The sequence below is a fragment of the Acartia tonsa genome, chromosome 13, assembly GCF_053477335.1.
Source record: "Acartia tonsa isolate MP-2025a chromosome 13, ASM5347733v1, whole genome shotgun sequence".
Lineage (NCBI taxonomy): Eukaryota > Metazoa > Arthropoda > Copepoda > Calanoida > Acartiidae > Acartia > Acartia tonsa.
This window is the reverse complement of record NC_137272.1, coordinates 36,380,374-36,399,460: the sequence shown is the minus strand read 5'-3', so window position 1 is coordinate 36,399,460 and position 19,087 is coordinate 36,380,374. Positions and strand designations below refer to the sequence as shown.

The 19,087-nt window shown below is 31.5% G+C and overlaps 2 protein-coding genes across 2 annotated transcripts; both read right to left on the bottom strand.

Annotated features, from left to right (window-relative positions):
* Positions 1–229: 229 nt before the first annotated feature.
* Positions 230–9,514, bottom strand: LOC145335133 (uncharacterized). Its single transcript, XM_080180866.1, has 13 exons — positions 9,359–9,514; positions 8,545–8,582; positions 8,417–8,469; positions 8,068–8,126; positions 7,522–7,598; positions 7,081–7,141; positions 6,653–6,709; positions 5,049–5,130; positions 3,506–3,583; positions 3,015–3,086; positions 1,962–2,012; positions 998–1,056; positions 230–491 (listed from the first exon to the last, which is right to left on the bottom strand). The coding sequence occupies exons 1-9, from the start codon at positions 9,374–9,376 to the stop codon at positions 3,507–3,509; spliced, it is 522 nt and encodes a 173-aa protein (XP_080036992.1). The 5' UTR covers positions 9,377–9,514; the 3' UTR covers positions 230–491; positions 998–1,056; positions 1,962–2,012; positions 3,015–3,086; position 3,506.
* Positions 9,515–9,864: 350 nt separating this feature from the next.
* On the bottom strand, positions 9,865–18,176 carry LOC145335132 (uncharacterized). Its single transcript, XM_080180865.1, has 13 exons — positions 17,639–18,176; positions 15,865–15,918; positions 15,014–15,088; positions 14,856–14,895; positions 14,186–14,271; positions 13,433–13,498; positions 12,785–12,861; positions 11,911–11,989; positions 11,267–11,359; positions 10,901–10,960; positions 10,593–10,645; positions 10,239–10,283; positions 9,865–9,957 (listed from the first exon to the last, which is right to left on the bottom strand). The coding sequence occupies exons 1-13, from the start codon at positions 17,698–17,700 to the stop codon at positions 9,899–9,901; spliced, it is 849 nt and encodes a 282-aa protein (XP_080036991.1). The 5' UTR covers positions 17,701–18,176; the 3' UTR covers positions 9,865–9,898.
* Positions 18,177–19,087: the final 911 nt, after the last annotated feature.

The following is a 19,087-nucleotide window of genomic DNA, read 5'->3' as shown; positions in this document are numbered from 1 at the left end:
GCATTTCTTTATAAGAGTGATTAGTGGCTGGTGGTACCTTACCCTAAAATAATTATAAACCATTCCAGGACCTGAGAAGCTACAATGTAAAGTCGTCAGCGAGATCCTTATGATCATAGCCATTTGTTTCCAAATAGGACGAACAGACGGACAGAATCATCCTAAATATAGAAAAGCTTTGCTTTAAAAAAAGTATCTCATAATTCTAAAGTTTATTCAATCTTTCATTTTATACAGAAAATAATTAAAATATAAAGATTATATAAAGAATTTAACTAAAATTCATAAAAATAATACCAGTTTTGTTACCCCAGGCCTTCGGTCCCTCGGGCTATCAAAGTCGGTTTTATCTTATAACTTTTCATTTTTATATCCGTGGAAATCTGGCTATAACCCAAGGCAAAGTTTTTTTTCTCTATCTACCCATAAGATACTGAACAACACTGTCGGGTAGATTATCCAAATGTTTTTGCTCCTCGGGTTCTTTACTCCTTAAAAATATAGGTGGTTTTCCAATTATTTCAATTAGCGGCTAAGCCCCTAGAGGCCTCTAGGAGCTCTTAAGGTGAAGGCGTGCGGGAAGTCGACCCTACCCCCATATTTTCAATGTTCGTTATTGAAAGAAAAATTTTAAAATATTCATTTTTTTTTTGGGGGGGGGGGTTAATTTTTTTGGGGGGCAATTTCTTTTGGGAGGGTAGTAGTATCCTCCTCCAAAATAGTTATAAGCCTTCACAGGACCTAGAGAGGGATCTCGCTAAACACTGAACAGATGTCGTTCTCATTTACAATGTAGATTCTCATAACTATTTGGGCGAGGTACCATCACCCTTGCAAAAGAAATTAGCTAAGGAAAAAAATACCTCCCTCCCCCCAAATTTAGTTTTCCCTTTTTGGCCACCAGGGGCTTGGAAACCCAAAATTAATCTAAAATTTTAATATCCGCTGAAAGCTGCCTATAAAACGATGCTATAAATAACTATATTTAAATTGTTACCTAACCCCCAAATCTAAGTTATAGTTGCTACTTGCTATCCAGAAATACAGATCATCCAACTAAATAAGATAATAAATTGCAATTAAAATTAAGAAAACAAATTTTGTAAAATTAATGTCATAAATCTCTCAACCTCACTACGAGATAATCAAGAAATGATGCGCCGAAAAGTGTTATGTGTGACGTCATAAAAATACGTCCCATTTCAACTTTTATCCCTCAAATTTAAATGTATTTTTATGACGTCACACATGTCACTTTCCAGCGCTTATGAAGAAATGACATTTACATTTTACCATTTAATTACCTACAGGATATTTTTATGCGAATGTCAATTATGGATACATTCAGACAAATTGTAGATGAGCATAAAAGCATCTCGCCCTGGAAAAATGTTGTCAAAATTTTGGCCCCCATATATATGATATGGTTGGGCCGAATACTTTTTAGCCGGATACCGGATATCCGGACAAATAACCGGATATTCGGCCGAATAACCAGATATCCAACCGAATAACCGGATATTTGTTGGATATCCGCAGGATGCCGGATATCAGGCATTATAAATCAGCCAGATATCAGGTATCTGACCAAAAAAGTATCCAGCCCAATTTTGACAATTTTGACTTTGGAATATTACTTGCTACACCATCATATGTAATTAATTGAGACGGCCCCCATTCAGGTTTATATCGACACTCTAGAATTGAAATTGTGTAAAAATCTTTAAAATTGAGATCACATAAAAGCTTTAAAAAAGGTCTTTTTGCAGATTTTAAAAACTTTGCAATGCTTGTGTGGTCGAACTTTTTGCATTACATAAAAAATATTTTGCATGGGTCATTTTTTGGCATAAATCAACCATATTTTGGCTGGGGGCAAAAATTTTAACAAATTTTTTTCAGGGCGGAATGCCTCAATAAGCATATATTAAACATAAAAATTGTATTCTTTTTTTTCATACCTCTTTTGAAGAGAGTTTTGTCCAATATTCCAAATCTCGGATACTTTTTAGCTAAAACAAATAGTTCTAAGTATTAAAGGACGCCTGCAAGAAATAACACGCTTTAACTGCTGAAAGACTGCCACAAGAAGACCCAATACCCCAAATTTAAAGCCTTCAGCTTCAATAACAAAAAAGTTCTAGTCATTTCAAAATAGCATTTTATGTACAATGGAATTTTGAAAGATTTCCAATGCTCATAAAAGAAAAAACAATATTAAATTACGTCGCCTAGACACAAAATTATAACCTTATCTTTGTCAGAAACTTAGATTGCCTGTAACTAATTACATTTTTAAAATAAAAACGCCACATTTCATAGTCAAAATCTATGAAAAAAATTCGATTTAAATTGCATTTTTAAACGAAAATCATAGCGGAAACAAAGGGGTAAACTAATACAATGATTTTGACTATAAAAATGGGTATTTTTATTGTAAAAATATAATTAGTTACTGGAAACCTAAATTTATGACAAAAATAAGCTTATAATTTTGTTTCTAGGCCACGTAGTTTAATTTCAAAGTTTTCAACATGAGCATTGCAATTCTTTCAAAATTTTCATTGTACATAAAATGTAATTTTAAAATGTCTAGAACTTTTTTGTTATAGAAGCTGAAGGCTTCAAATTTGGGGTATTTGGTCTACTTGTGGCAGTCTTTCAGCAGTTAAAGCGTGGTATTTCTTGCAGGCTTCCTTTAAGTATGCATAAACAATAGAATAACATGTATGAAAATAATTTATCTTGCCTTCTGATGCACGTTTATGCTAGGGGAGCAGCCGCTAGTCCTATTTGATAAAGTATTAAGGTTTTTTGTATAAATCTTAAGATATCAATGACTATTGATGAACCTATTGGGTTTTCTATTTTGGATAGGTAAGCTTCTAAAAGGACATGCGATTCAATAGTTATAGGATATTTCATTTTCAGATTTAATTTTTGTTATGGGTCTTTTTTCTAGAATCCCTAGATGCTAGGGGCGTATCCGCAGCGCAAGTAAATCAAAAACTTACTTTTGGACAAGACATAATGAAAGCGTCAATAGTCCAGCTTGTTAAAACCTCACTACATGGTATTTGGATACTCTAAAACAATAAGGATGAAAAATAATGTTTAATAACACACTAATCCCCAAAGTTTTATAAAAACGTTTTCTTATTCGTCAACTTAGAAACTTTGGGTACTCTACTTAATTTTGAGTGTTCAAACGTTTCAACCACTAACTTTAATCTATACAAGGGGTAATTTTGTAAATCATCATTGGGGATGTACATTATTTATCGGTCATTGTCTTATCCCTTTAGACCCTTGTTCTCTAATGTTTTCATGCCAGCTGTAACCAACAACTGACTTAATTATAGAAAAATATTTGTTAAGGCCACCTTTTTATCTGACCCCTCCCCCCCCCCCTGGTTGTATACCCCCTTGTGAATAGTTGTGCATGCCATTTTTTTATATAAAAAATTTTTTGAAAATAGATAAGAAAGGTTGATATTATGTATACCTCAAGATGTTGTAATGTGTTTTGTTGGAATCTTGGAAATTGTTGAATCTTCGAGGACACAATTTATACCAGTTTTTACTAAAATCATAGCATTTAAAAATTATAAGTGTAATAAAAATTGAAGAAACCCCTAAAGTACCTACTGGATTACTGGAATATTATATTAGAATTTTTTATGAGAATCAGCTTGAAAATCAGAAACTATCGCAAAAACTTTTTTTGTTCTAAAGAAGGTGTATCAACTTTTTTGTTTATAGCTAGCCGGTTCTTTTAGTAAGTAGTAGATGTAAAATTTTTCATAGAATTCAGATATGCAATCGGTTTTTTTGTAGACCTCTTATTTTTTAAGTAATTTAAGTTTTTAAAATAAATAATTAAGTCGGTTTTAAGGTACTAAAACGCAACAAAATAAAAGAAGAAAATGGCCAGTAAGAACAAAAATAGTAAGATCTTTAATTTGACACCTTACTTTTAAAATTCTGTTGAGTAATTATTGAAAAAATCTATTTTTTTAACCTCAGTTTAATAAAAACTTTAGACCTAAATATTTTCTCAAACAGACATAAAAAACATGGGTTCATATATACCTTTAGAATCAGAAAAATATTACGAATCCATTGTAAGCAAAATTGAAAAAAAGTAAAAAAATAAAAAAAATATAAAAATGGCCAATTGTATTTTTTGTTCTGGCAACACTATCTTCTTCCCTTTTTTACCCCCTCTTTACCCCCTCTATACCCCCTTCCCATTTTTATAGTCAATTCAAGAGTTAAGACGTTGCCTGTATAATATAATATGATATTTTCATATAATTCCTTTTATTGTAGTTTATATATTATATTGTAAACTTTTTTTTCAATTTTGCTTACAATGGATTCGTAATATTTTTCTGATTCTAAAGGTATATATGAACCCATATTTGTTTACTTGTGAAATGATAAAATTGAGTTCAAAGTTTTTATTCTCGTGGGTTTAAAAAAATCGATTTTTTCAATAATTACCTGACAGAATTGAAAAAGTAAGGTGTCAAATTAAAGATCTTACTATTTTTGTTCATAATGGCCATTTTCTTTCTTTTTTTTGTTGCATTTTAGTACCTTAAAATCAACTTAATTTTTTTTTAAACTTAAATTACTTAAAAAATAAGAGGTCTACAAAAAAACCGATTGCATATCTGAATTCTATGAAAAAATTTTACATCTACTACTTACTAAAAGGACCGGCTAGCTATAAAAAAAAAAGTTGATACAACTTCTTTGAAGTTTAAGTATTTTTATTATTCTAAAAGTATTTTTGCTTTTTCGTTTTCATGAAATAGAAGTTAACATATAACTATGATTTTTGGAGTATATTGAAATGGTCCTTTACCATATGAAAAATGCATTTATAATATATTTAAACACTTTAAAATTAAATTAAATTATGTAACTAGTACTCGGCAACTGATAAATAACAAGGGAATCTCTAAGCAACACTCAGTCTAGGGCATTTAAAGTCGCATCCGCAAGGCTTAGATGTTGCCAGCTGCAAAATAACTGCTTACCATGTTTAAGATTTAGTCCTGCTGATAAAAGTTTGATAACAATATCCTCTGGACACTCAGATACCAAGGCTAGGGTCTCCAACTTTAATATATAGTTAGATAGATAGATAGATAGATAGATAGATAGATAGATAGATAGATAGATCACTGTGGGCTAGAATAGAATCAAGACAAAAGTAAGTGCCGAGCCCTGGGACCTATGTATGGTGAAAATAGACATAAAACCATGATTATTCCAGGTAAAACCAAAATATTTCAACGGGGACTTTTTGAGAAAATTAGATTTGAAAATTTCAAGTTTAATTTTCACCCCTTAGGAGTTGCCGCATAATCATGACAAGAAAAGCAAACATTATTTATTTTAGATTTTGAACAACTTTGCTTTTATGAAGTCGTTCATAAAACCTCTCTATATATGATTTATTTTAGGCTGAATTTTCGTGACCTTTGCAAAGCAATTGATAAAAATGGCCATCAATTAACTCCCTTCAGGATTGCTTTTATGAAGAACTTTATAAAAGCAAATTGTTCAAAATTTAAAATAAATAATATTTCCTTTTCTCGTATTCATTCGAATCCGGTGGATAGGAACCGGTTCTCATCCATACGAAAAAACTATGTATAGCATCGTATTATATCCAGTTTTCTACGAATATAGAAATGTACAATCATAAGATTAAAACTAGTTTTTTTAGCCCCGCGGAAAGCCGTTTATAATACGATACGAGAAATAACTATTCTTGTCATGATTATGCGGCAACTCCTAGGGAGTGAAAATTGAACTTGAAATTTTCAAATATAATTTTCTCAAAAAGCCCCCGCTGAAATATTTTGGTTTTACCTGGAATAATCATGGTTTTATGTCTATTTTCACCATACATAGGTCCCAGGGCTCGGCATTTACTTTTGTCTTGATTCAATTCTAGCCCACAGTGAGATAGATAGATAGATAGATAGATAGATAGATAGATAGATAGATAGATAGATAGATAGATAGATAGATAGATAGATAGATAGATAGATAGATAGATAGATAGATAGATAGATAGATAGATAGATAGATAGATAGATAGATAGATAGATAGATAGATAGATAGATAGATAGATAGATAGATAGATAGATAGATAGATAGATAGATAGATAGATAGATAGATAGATAGATAGATAGATAGATAGATAGATAGACCGACGGACCAAGTAAATTATATACTGGATAATGATTGGTAGAGGGAATATAAGACAAAAAATTCTGCAGTCTATCTTGAATAATAGCATATTAAACCTAATTTCCCTCATATCGTTACGGACGGACATACAAAGTGAATTATAGAATAGTTCTGCTACTTAATAGTTATTTCTCGCATCGTATTATAAACGGCTTTCCGCGGATATAGAATGTACAATTATAAGATTAAAACAAGTTTTTTAGCCCCTAGGTGCCGTAGGCACGGGCTAAAAAAACTGGTTTTAATCTTATGATTGTACATTTTTATATTCGTAGAAAGCTGGATATAATACGATGCTAGACATAGTTTTTTCGTATGGATGAGAACCGGTTCCTATCCACCGGATTCGAATGAATACGAGAAAACATATTTTCTACCTCCAGCATATGATCTAGTTTTAAGTCCCTGTGTCTATTTGTTGGTTCATCTGGCGTCTAGAAATATTCAATTAAATAAGACCTAGGACGGTCCTAACTGCAGTATCAGGACCTGCAGGATCATGCTACTACCATTGTCATCAATAAAGAAGAAAAATATACAGTCAAATTACTTAGACCTAACATACATATATAAAAAAAACTTGTATATAGAGCAATTATATATAAAAAACTAGAGGATACGCCTCTGGAGGCATCTAGTGGCACTAGGGGGGGGGGAGGGGGAGTCGACCAACGTTCGTTTTCTATTTTGGTTTAAAAATGATATTTAAAAACTTTTTTGAGGGAGTCATTTTTTCTATTGGCGATTTATCTTGGGAGGGATCTTTCAATTGTAACAATTTGTGATTGTTTATTAAATTGTTTACCAATTCCATGGGTCTGAATTCACAATTGTAGAGGCCCAAAGTGTTCAAATGAGGACACATTCTAAAAGAATTAGATTTTAGTACCTTAAACTTCTTATTCTAAACAAAGATGAAAATATAAAGAGTTTACTTGAAATAACATATTTACATAAGGTTAAAAAATACAACAGAATAGAATGGTTAACTTTTAAAAATTAAATCGACCAATTAGTATCTATTCGCAGCTTGATTTATCCATCCATCTTTTGTTTGCTTTTGAGAGATTAGATAAATCTTATAGCTTTTAAATTTGATCTTATATTCTTAGGAATTTTTCAGGCAGTTTTCTTCAAATTTCCATGGCTGCCTTTTAAAATGGATTGCTGATAACCCAATGGTCAACTACCATCTACTCCATAGTTCACTTTGTTGGTGTGTCCATAATGTGAATGTTAGTATTACCTGGAAACAATTACTAAAGATTTGAGATCCATTTGTTCTGTATGAATGAGGTATAAAATTCGTAATTTCAGTCCAATCTACATTCAAAAAAAACATTCAATCAATCTTCTTTTATAGAATATATTATAATGATAACATATTTTTAAAAATACTCTTCTCTAAAAAATATATGGATCTTCTTTAACTATAGTATGATTTTTTTATTACACTTTCTTGGCTTTAAATTTATTGATGTTACCATCCTTGACAAAATAATTGTATTATATGATTTTTTTGTTAATTTTATTGTAGTTTGTTTCTTTTGAAAGAAATATTATTCAATTGAAAAAATAAGAAATTTTGAATTTATTGGAATATAGTGTATCATATCAAAGGCCTTATTTTAATCAGAATACAGTATTACTTTAAATTATTTACATGGAAGACGCTAAACATTTGAAACAGAATTAGTATTTTTCATAAATCTAAAATTCAAAAGACAAAAAAAAAGCCTTTAATAACAGCAAACTCTATACTTGGTTGAGTAACTAAAAATGTTTGAAATACCTCATTTAAAGCTAAATTTATATAATCAGTATAAAATTCACCTCCCCATAAATGCAACTCTAAAAATATAGTTTTATATTGGTATTATTGATAATTCTTGAATACATATAATTGAATAGTTAGTAATAGCATCGTACTATAATATTAATCAGTTTCCTAGGATAGTAAACAGAAAAAAATTAAGACTAATTCCTGTTTTGTAGGCCCTCGTAGGCCCTCACTAATTTCATAAGGTTATTTTTAAGTCGTGGAAAAACGTCCATAATATGATACGATACATGATTTTTAATATGGCTCAGAACCAGATCTAATCTGTCAGAAACATACAGGTTTAGAAACAGAATGTCACCTGACAAATTTGAATATTTGTTCAAAAACAACATATTAGACATTGTTTCTTTACTAAAATAAAAAAATAATATTGTTTTTATATTTCAGGGTTTTTCTTAAATATATATTTGTTTAATGAATTTTTACCTAAATTGAAACATCATTTTGTATATCTTTGGACAAAACTGAATAAAAGAATTTTATAGTAAAAAAAGTACATTTAAAAATTTCTTTTAGTATCACTTTGTTCATATGCAAATTTCTAATATATAAATTTGACAAGGACATTTGTATCCTTTGGTAGTGCAACTTTGGAAGTTAACAATAGCTTGGGTTAAAACAAGAAAACATGCAATTATAGTAGAATTTGATAATTTTATGAGATAGAATAAAATACTAAAAAATCACGAAATCTTGCAAGTTCAAGTTAGGGGTTGTGACGTGAATGATTGATGTTTTTTTTAAATAGTAAACGAAGACCCTCGACCGTTGCTCAACACGTAACGCATCCGCTCGACTCGTCATCGAGAAGGTTCGAATATCGGTCCGACACCGCTTCATAACTAAAGACGTTAAAATTGGTTCCTACTGCTGCTATGTCAGATACACGACATAAATAGTTAGAGTAGGGGGAATGCCTTGGCCCAAAACAGGCGAAACTCAATACCATGCACAGTTAGGACATCTCAGACAAAGGTCGTGCAATCAAAGTGTTGGTTGTCTGATGGGCTTTACACCGCGATCATAGGGCTTAGAGCTGACAACCATATCCCATATGAATATCCATAAAAAGAGCCACATTGTTACAAAAACACTGACAAATTGTCAGCGGCATATGCACCCCTATGCATAAGTGAAAACGGTTACTGTTACTGATACTTTAAACGAAAATAATTTTACTGGGTTTCTTATGTACACAATTGCTTTCGAATTGATTTCGAATTTAAAATATAATAAGCACCTTGGCCACCAAGTTCATTTGATAATCCGTATGGAAGAAGTAAGATTCTGATGACCAGAATTCAGTTAACTCAAGACATAAATTTTCTTCATTCTAAAAATTTAGATTGTAATGTTACTCAGAATTTGAACCTTATAATGTAACAAAGAGGGTCATATTTTTGCGTAATACTGTAAAGTTGAGTGTTGGGTTGTAGTCAAATGCTCTTATTAAGTCAAACTGTTCTTAATTATAACCAAATGTACAATACATATCTATGAAATGGTCCATAATTAAAACAGTTTGACTTAATAAGATCATTTAACTAACACCCATCACCCAACTGACAGAATTATGAAAAAAATGACACTTTTTATAAATTACTTATACAATATATTATACACTAGGGGCTTCGCCCCTAGCCTCTAGGGGCTTTGCCCCAAGAGTTAATAAAAAAAATAGCCTAAGACTGCCCCTGAAAGTACAACCAAATCTCATGTGCATTTTTCGAGATATTTAACTTCAGATTAGGCTAGCTTTAAGAATTAGATGTAAGTATAATTAAAGATTTTTTGCCTGGTCTGCTAATTCTAAAGCTTCACACAAAAAGTCTCCTCTTACTAAAAAATATAAAAAAAAGAATTTCTGATACTATATTAATATAAATAAAATAACAAAGGGGGAGGTCATTTTCTAGTAAATTCCGTAAAGGTGTGTGTGTTATAAGGCCTAAAAATAGTAGTAGAACGATAAGGTGCTCTATATATTTGTATTCCCTATTGAATAGAACAATAGGGAGCACCTTATCGTTCTACTACTATTTTTAGGCCTTATAACACACACACCTTTACACACCTTTACGGAATTTACTAGAAAATGACCTCCCCCTTTAATTACCCACCTAAAACTTTTAACTTTTTCAAATGTTTCAAGATTTTTAAGTGTCCTAGAAAAGAAAATTGGTTGAAAACTAAATATTTAATGAATCATTATATAAAAGTAACAGGATGTCTGTCTGTCTATCTGTACCAAAGAATTTTGCTAACCGATGAATTGATAGGTCCTGGGAAGGTTTATTAATATGTTGAAGAAGAGTAACACCACCCCTCCAAGAGAAGTCGGCCCAGAAAATAAGGACTCCCCCCCAACAAAAAATTAATTTTACTTTTCAAAACTAAAATTGAAGGTGGAGTGAGGGTTGCCTTCCCCCACATTCATCGCTAGGAGCGTAGCCACTAGATGAATGATAAAATACCTTCAGAATCCATTGCAGTGTGAAAAATGTGCAGCTTCCTTAGGTTATGACATCTGAAATCAGCTGCAATGAATTTAAAACAGAACAAAAATATAAAAAATATTATTGGTCCAACATTTTAAACCCAAATTTCAAGCTTAAGCTATCCTTATAGTGAAGTAAAAGGATCTCTGTCTGTCTGTATTGAAAGATCTCGCTTACCGCTAAACTGATAAGATTCTACTTTACAATCTATAAGGCCTCTAGAGGCGCAGCCCCTAGTTTTATAATAAAGTGAGAGAGTTATAACTTTCTAACATAATTCAAACCTTGCTATGAAGTCTGCACTGACATTGGTGACTTGTTTTGACATCTCAACATCAATTTGACTGAAATTATTGTTAATACATAAATAATAATTTTTCAATCTTTTTTTTGGTGGGGAGGGTATTTTTTTCTAGGTGCGATTTCTATTGATAGGGTGGTGGTATCCTCCCCTAAAATAGTCCTAAATCCCAAAACTTTCCAGGACCTATGAGAAGCTACCCTTAAAAGGAGAACCATATCGATTCTGCGGTTAGCGAGATTCTTTAGAACAAACAGACAGACATACTGTTACAGTATTACAAGGATTACCCAAAACCTAGAGTGACAAGATACAAGATTCAAACAACATTTTTGAAAGAACTATTTACCTTAAAGTTTTTTCACAATTTCTTGTAACCACATTCAGAATAGTATCATTGCAGTCATAACATAAGTTGAAGCTTGTCAGATGTTTCATACTCCTAATGTATTATATCTATTTTGGTTAGAGTTAGGCCGGATATCCGGCATTTTCAATATCTGGCCGAATACCGGATATTGAAACTATCCGTCTGGATACCCGGCAATATAATCCTTTAAATTATAAAACAAAATCCCTGTTAACAAACAGTCACAAAATTAGTTTTACCTACCCAAGAAAGTAGAAGTAAGTCAAATGGTAGTAATAGTTCATTAGATTAATACAACTAGGATGAACTTAATAGTTACTTAATTTTTAAGTTTTAATCTTTTTTTATGTAGGTAATAAAACAACAATTTATGAAATTTATATTTTTTGGCAACTTAAATATCTGGTATCCGGCTATATATGTATTCGGCCTAACCCTAATTTTAACAATGCTGGGTACTTTTATGAATTTTGATTGGTTAGAATATGAAGTTAAGTGTTCTAACGTTTCAACCTCTAATTGTAATCTCAAGAAGGGGTAATTTTGTGTATCGTCATAGGGGATGTACAACAATTTATCGGCCATTGTCTTATCCCTTTAGATCCCTGGATAGTTAAGCTTACATAGTTCCTTGTACAAATTTGTCAATATAAACATCTGACCATCCCCCACTCCCTGACCCAAGATGAAGATAGTTTAAACCTGAAAATAAAAATACAAGGATGTCTAATGCATTTGTGGTAAAGAACGTGTCCTAACTTTTGTTAAAAAAATAGCTGGTCTGTGCTTTTTAAGTAAGTAGTAGATGTAAAATGATCCATAGAATTTAGATATGCATTGGTCTTTTGTAGACTTCTTATTTTTGAAGTAATTTAAGTTTTTTTTTAAAATTAAGTTGATTTTAAGGTAGGTACTAAAACGTAACAAAAAAAGAAAATTACAATTATGAACAAAAATAGTAAGATCTTTAATTTGACACCTTACATTTTGAATTATGTTAATTAATTATAAAAAAAGATCTGTTTTGTTGAGCCCGTTGAATCAAAACTTTAAAATTTGAGAGCTCGTCACGAATGGGTTTATACAAAATTTAAAAAGTTAGGACACGTTCTTTGAAGATTATATGATGTTGAAAATATTAGTTTTCAATGAATCAACGCAGACAGACTTTTAGTAAGAATTGCTACGCTCCCTTTATTAATAATGTGCTTGTAAATATATCTATTTTAGGTGAACCTTAATTATAATTTTGTAAATCTATTCTGTTTTGATTCCTTCCCCCAAAAATACATAAAGGTAAGAATCTAATATTATCGTATTTAACCCATCCAAATTCTGTAGATATGGCATTTAGTATTGATAAACTTTTGTATATAAAACATCTGTGTTATTGTGGATAGAAATGAAGCTTTTCTACAATTCAACTAAGTAACGTCCGTCTGTCGTGTTCCGCAGCTCGCGCTTGTTACGCTAGAGAATCATCAGATGAAGAAATACCTCTAAATTGATTAAGCTTGTCAAACAGATATGCTCTCAGGATTTTTGGGATTTCATTCAGATTCAAATTTTTCAGCCTAAACATAAGAAAATTAAGCTGTGTATTTCAGAAAAAAAAAAAATTTGATTCTGAATAATCTAACATTTAAAAGTATTAAGCTTTATAACTGCTTTTTTACAACATTTTGTAAAATACAATAATATGAATATTTTGATTATATAAAATGACTTATCAATGCTGCGGATACGCCCCTAGAGGCCTCTAGTGGCAATTTAAATATATCAATATTTTGTTGGACTTTTTCGTTAAATTATATTGGGGGTTTTGTAATACCCCAAAAAAAGGTATAAACCTTCCCAGGACCCATGAGAAGCTACTCTATAAAGGAGAACCATATTGGTTCAGTGGTTAGCAAGTCAAACTTCAAACTTTAGGTTTTAGTTTTTAAAAGAAAAAGAAAAAGTATTTTTTCTAGGGGCGATTTCTCTTTGGGAGGGTTATTGCTTTATTAAATTCAGTGTCCAAACGTTTCAACCACTATTTGTAATCTATAGAAGGAATTTTTTTATTAATATACATTGAAAATGTACATCTATATCAGCTATTGTCTTATCCCTTTAGATCCCTGATACAAATGAACTGTTTACCTATGTGAAATAATCATCTCTGAGAATACAACCATGATAACCATTTCTCTGCTAGTTTTTGTTGTTCTGACTCAAATTAAAACTTTCTCAGCTGGATCTTTAAATCACGGCGATGCTACTACCGATTAATTAGCCGATTTTAATAGTGGCTTACCTAATAGCGTTTTTTAAATCAAAATGGCCGTGGTGAGCTAGGAAACACTTTGAAAACACCAATCGGCTCAGTGGCAGTAGCCGTTTGAGATGCCAGTGAGCCGGTGGGCGTTTCCAATGTGTTTCCCGGCCCAACAGTAACACTGCCTTTTTTCGGCAGTGGCAGTAGCATTGGCAGTGGGAAGTACTAAATGATTTAAAGATCTAGCTCTGTTTAATATCATTATTTAAATGCTTAGTTTTAGTCTAGATATCCCTTTGTAATTTGAGTAATAAAAAGGGTAATTTTTTGTATAATTTCTGTAAAGTTGTGTTTAACAATATAGTCAAATAATTAAGAGAAGTTTGACTAAATAAGCGCATTTGACTAAACAGTAACTCACAACTTTATGTATAATACAAAAAAAAATTTACAAATATGCCAAATATGGCAAAAAAATTCAAAGCATCCTAAAGGGATTAAATTTGAAGCTAAGTCGCGGCTGACGTGCGGTTGCAGAGCCCTGAGGTGAATTCTTAAAAAATCTTTTGCCCCACTAAAATCAGTGAGGCAAAAGTTTTTTAAGAATTCATCTCTGGTTTTAAGTAATGTTCTCTGACCTAGATGAATCTGACTCCAATTTGAGAAGATCTTTCTTGATATTAATAGCGACCTCAAGACCACTCATTATTCTTACAGCTACCTCCTAAAAAATTACTTTATAATTATTAATTAAGCAACACAGTTTTTTTTTAAATATAAAAATTTTTTTGATAGGTAACTCCAATACACAGTGTTTCATTGATTAATTAAATAAATCCTTTGTTGGTTTTTAGATAAAAAGACATGGTGCTTGAATGAGTAAAAAATATATACTGATTATTAAATCAAAAGATGCATTTTTTTCTACAGTGGAGGTAAGAAAGGAGTAAGAAAGGGTTATTTTGCATAAGAAAAAAGAGAAGGTGATGAAGTATTTAAATTTAGGCTTTTTAAATTATGACTATTTTTTTCCTTACATACCACAGAAAGAAAAAACAATCAAAACTAATTATATCGCATGTTTTTTCCATTTTTTGTAAATTATTTTTTGGTCTGCTGGAACTGTAAATTTTTATGTTCCACAAATGTTTATAAACACGTTTTCCTATTCTTAGGCTACAGAACTTGGGACACTTTAATTATATCTTGATTAGGTTGTACAAACTAGCAATTATATGTAAAACAATTTAAAAGTAAATAATTTTATTTATCATAATTGGGTTTGTCAATGTTGTCTTAAATTCTTACCTCATGTAGATAACAAACTATTGATGTAAAAATATAATCCCTGAAGAAAAAAATATCAAAACAAAATTAGCAGTTTTATTTCTTAAAAATAAAGAACATATAAATTCTTGTTGTTGTAAATTTATAACCACGTTATTATGTCAAACACTTAATCATACCTAAAATTATTAGAAGCTTCAGTGGCAAATTGTTTTGTATACGTTGATACTGATTCTTGTTCGTTATAGTTCAATCTAAACAAATATTTAAATTATCATGTTTTTTGTTTAGGAATGACTACCTCAGGGGAAAAAATAACCACCTCGGGGAAATAAATGACTAACTCGGGGAGAAAAAAAGAATATTTACATCCACTATTTAAGGGGTCGTTTATGTGAGAATGGTGCTTTCCCATTCGTAGACGGTTGAGCAGCTCCACCCCTCCCTGATTTTTAAAATAAATTAATAATAAGGGTGAGGGTTAGTTCTATTGCCAATGCCTAACCACTACAGGGGCCCATAGCCCTACCCTATTGCTACCCAGTACCCAATATAACCTAACCTATCCTGGCCTAAAGAGTAAATAAACGAAAAATTACCTCCCCCCTTTTCCCTCACTTATATTTAGTTTATTTCAAAATCAGGTAGGAAACCAGTGCTTAAGGGGGAACTTGGTGTGATAGCCCCTGTATCAAAATTTAAAGTAAGACTTGGAATTATACAAAATTAGAAAGGTGAGATAATTAAAATATAGATAATATTGATTATAAAAGATCACACAACCTTTGGTTAAATCTTTTAAGTATAGTACCTTTCGTGACATTTGCCTCATAAGGGGCGTTGCGTCATATTTTCACAGTAGTAACCTAACCTAACCTAAAATAACCTATTAAAAGCTACTGTGAAAATACGACGAAAGGATCTCAAGAGGCTATGTCACGATAGGGACTATACCCATCTTTTCTTTCAGAAAAGTTATTAGTGTAATTTCCGGCCTCAAAAAAAGATTTCTAATATAATTTTTTTGTACCTGTCTATTTTTTTGGTGATTTTTACTGAGTTCATAAGGACTATTTCAGTTACTGCAATTAAAAATGAATCAAGAAAATATTACTAGCAATCCTTATATAAAAGTAACAGGATATTTGTCTGTCTTTCTGTGTGTACCGATCTCGCTAACCGATATGGTTATCCTTTACATTGTATCTTCTCATAGGTCCAGGGATGGTTTATAACTATTTAGGGGAAGGGTACCACCGACCTCGGAAAAGAAATCACCCCTAGAAAAAATAACTTTAACAAAAAATCTAGTTAAAAATTTCTTTCCAGTAACAATTACAGTTTTTTTTTAAAGCCATACTAGACATTTAGTTAATGCGGATAAAGAATAAAATTCAATATATGTAACACAACGATAGAAATCTGCGGGTTTTTTTCTAGGGGCGATTTCTCATGGGAGGGTGGTACCCTACCCCAAATTAGATATAAACATTTCCAGGACCTGATAGAATCTGCATTGAGAAGAAGAATCCTATCTATTCAGTGGTTAGCGAGATCTTTTGATACACACAGACAGACACAAGATCCTTTTACTTGTATTTTTAGTAGCGAAGCTACTCTATAATTTGAAATGTCCATCTGTATGTCTGAAACATTTTGTTAAACGTTTTGTTAAACGTTAATTTTCTCAGCTCCTATAAATGAATCAAAATGGAGCATTATTAAGTATAACACATCCGTAGCTGTCGGACTGCTTCTAAGCAGCTTTTTATTTTTTCACAACTGATTTTCTCGGCTCCTGTAAAAGATAGAAGGCTAAAAATTCTCTTGTCACTATTCCCTTAAAGATGGAGCATAATTAAGTATAAAACATCCGATTTATTTTTAAGCAGCTTTTACTTTTACAACATAAGGGGGGGTTTTTTAATGCAACCATCTCGTAATCAGTGAGCAAATGACACTTAGAATTCGAATTTCGATCTGAACTGTTGCATGAGTAATCCTTGGTAGGTCTATTTTCCCTAAATCGAACAAAAAGTTGGAAAAGTAACGGCTAGCGGCTCAGCCGTTCAGCCGTTTTTTGCCTATTTTCAGGGTAAATCCATCATCAATTACGTAGGAATCGACTTTTTAAAACATATTTTTGGTTTAATTAATGTTAAATGATAGAAATAACCAATTTTAAAACTTCTAGTACCAACAGCTACCGTCTAGAACCGTTTGATAGCGTTTTGGAGTAGACAAGAGTATTATGTTGAGAGAGGTTTCGTGACTAATTTGCAATATAAATATAAAAAAATGGCAAAATAGCTGAGCGCCAGCCGTTAGCCGTTACTTTTCCAACTTTTTGTTCGATTTAGGGAAAATAGACCTACCAAGGATTACTCATGCAAAATTATAGATGGAAATTCGAATTCTAAGTGTCATTTGCTCACTGATTACGAGATGGTTGCATTAAACCCCCCCCCCCCCCTCCCAATTTGTTTGCTCCAACAAAAGAAACACGGCTAAAACTTCTTGCCAACATTCCCCCTTCATTATGCACCATTATTAGGTATAAAAAGTCTTTGGTAGTCTGACTGCTTGTAAGCAGCTTTTTAGCTGCTTTTCTTTCTACAACTTTCAAATAAAATAAACTTTTTTAAGGTTTCGTTATTTTAAGTTTTTGCATATACTCTTTCTTTGTTATGATAACAGATAATCTGTTCTATAACCCACTTTGTCCGTTTTTCTATGTCACAAATTTTTGCTTCGCTACTTATGGATGTTGTCATCCTTGATTTAAGGATAATTAGTTAAATTCTAGCATTTTTAATCTATCTAAACAAATCTCGAGTAAACATTTCACTTCTTTGTAATTAGGCATTTTTAATTTTTCCAGACCTAAAACACTTATTTATCGCATCGTATTATCTACAGCTTTCCGCGGATATTAAAATGAAAACTTATAAAATTAAAACCTTCGGCCTCTCAGGTCTAAAAAAATGGTTCAATTTTCAGATTTTAATTTTTTTATTCGTGGAAAATTGACTTTGATATGATACTATACTAGATTTTTTAGTATGACTGAGAACCGGTTCAAATCCAGTTAATATCAATAGGTTTGAAGCGATACTGCAAATATAAAGGTAGAAACAATAGGTTGCTGTGTATTGCAATTTTTGTTTTTAAAGGTGAAATTTATAATTCGGGTCGGACCGTCCATCCGTAGCAGATAGCCTTTTCGTTAATTAAGGCATGTTAGAATTGTGCTATCAATTTCAAACTTGGCATAGTTCATTCTCTGACTTTGACAGTCCACAAATGTTGATGTTCGTTTGTCCTACCGTCTGGAACGAGAGCTACGCGTTTACGGATATTGTCATTCTTGTATTAATATTTTGAAATGTAACTAGGTAAAAATAATTTGCTTTATAGAAGTTGATAACTAAATTTTGTGCATAACAGAAAAGAAAACTTACATAAAAGAGGGTAATTTTTTAGCGTATATCCGTAAGATTATGTGTTAGTTCTTAATCAAAGCGCTTATTAAGTCAAACTGTTCTTAATTATGAATATAATAATATTATTTATATACATACGTTCAAAATTAACAACAGTTCGACTTAATAAACGCCTTTGGCTTATTGCTAACACACAATTTTACGGAAAATATGACTCTCTTTGAAGAAAAAAAGATGATTTAAATATATCAAATAAGAAAATTATAATTTTTCTATTAAAAAAATGTATTATCAAAGGATCATGATCGATTGTAAAAGAGAGATAATTATCTAAGTTTTATAATTCAAAATATAAACAGACTGAAAATTTTCTTTTCCTTTCTTCTAGTAAAGAGTTTATACACTACAGAAAATTTCATTTTAGAATTTCTAGAAATTATAGAAATATTTTCTTTTAAACTTCCAATGGATTACATACGATGCTCTTACACCCAAGAATATTAGTTTAATAAACAACCAACTAACCCTTTGATTACACGACATTTGTCTGAGAAGTCTTAACTGTCCATGGTAAGCGCCTGTTTTAGGCCACGGTATTCCCAATACTCTAACTATTCATGTCGCGCACCTGACAAAGCAACAGTAGGAACCACTTTTAACGTCTTAGTTATAACTCGGTGTCGGGCCAAGATTCGAACCTATCACCTATAAGATTCGAACCTATTACCTACCAATGACGAGCGGATTCGCCACGATTGCGAGTTAAGGACAGTTTTTACTTTAGATGCGCTGTTTAGTAATGTTTAAAAT

Excerpts from the sequence above, each read along its gene's own strand:
- LOC145335132 (XM_080180865.1), bottom strand. The coding sequence starts at position 17,700 with ATGCCTAATTACAAAGAAGTGAAATGTTTACTCGAGATTTGTTTAGAT. Across the intron at positions 15,089-15,864 it reads ATCACCAAAAAAATAGACAG|ATTGAACTATAACGAACAAG; the intron begins GTACAAAAAAAT and ends ATATTTGTTTAG. Across the intron at positions 10,284-10,592 it reads CACTGCAATGGATTCTGAAG|GACACTTAAAAATCTTGAAA; the intron begins GTATTTTATCAT and ends TTTCTTTTCTAG.
- LOC145335133 (XM_080180866.1), bottom strand. Across the intron at positions 8,127-8,416 it reads CAAATATTCAAATTTGTCAG|AGTTGCATTTATGGGGAGGT; the intron begins GTGACATTCTGT and ends CTATATTTTTAG. Across the intron at positions 5,131-6,652 it reads AACTAGATCATATGCTGGAG|TTGGAGACCCTAGCCTTGGT; the intron begins GTAGAAAATATG and ends TATATATTAAAG.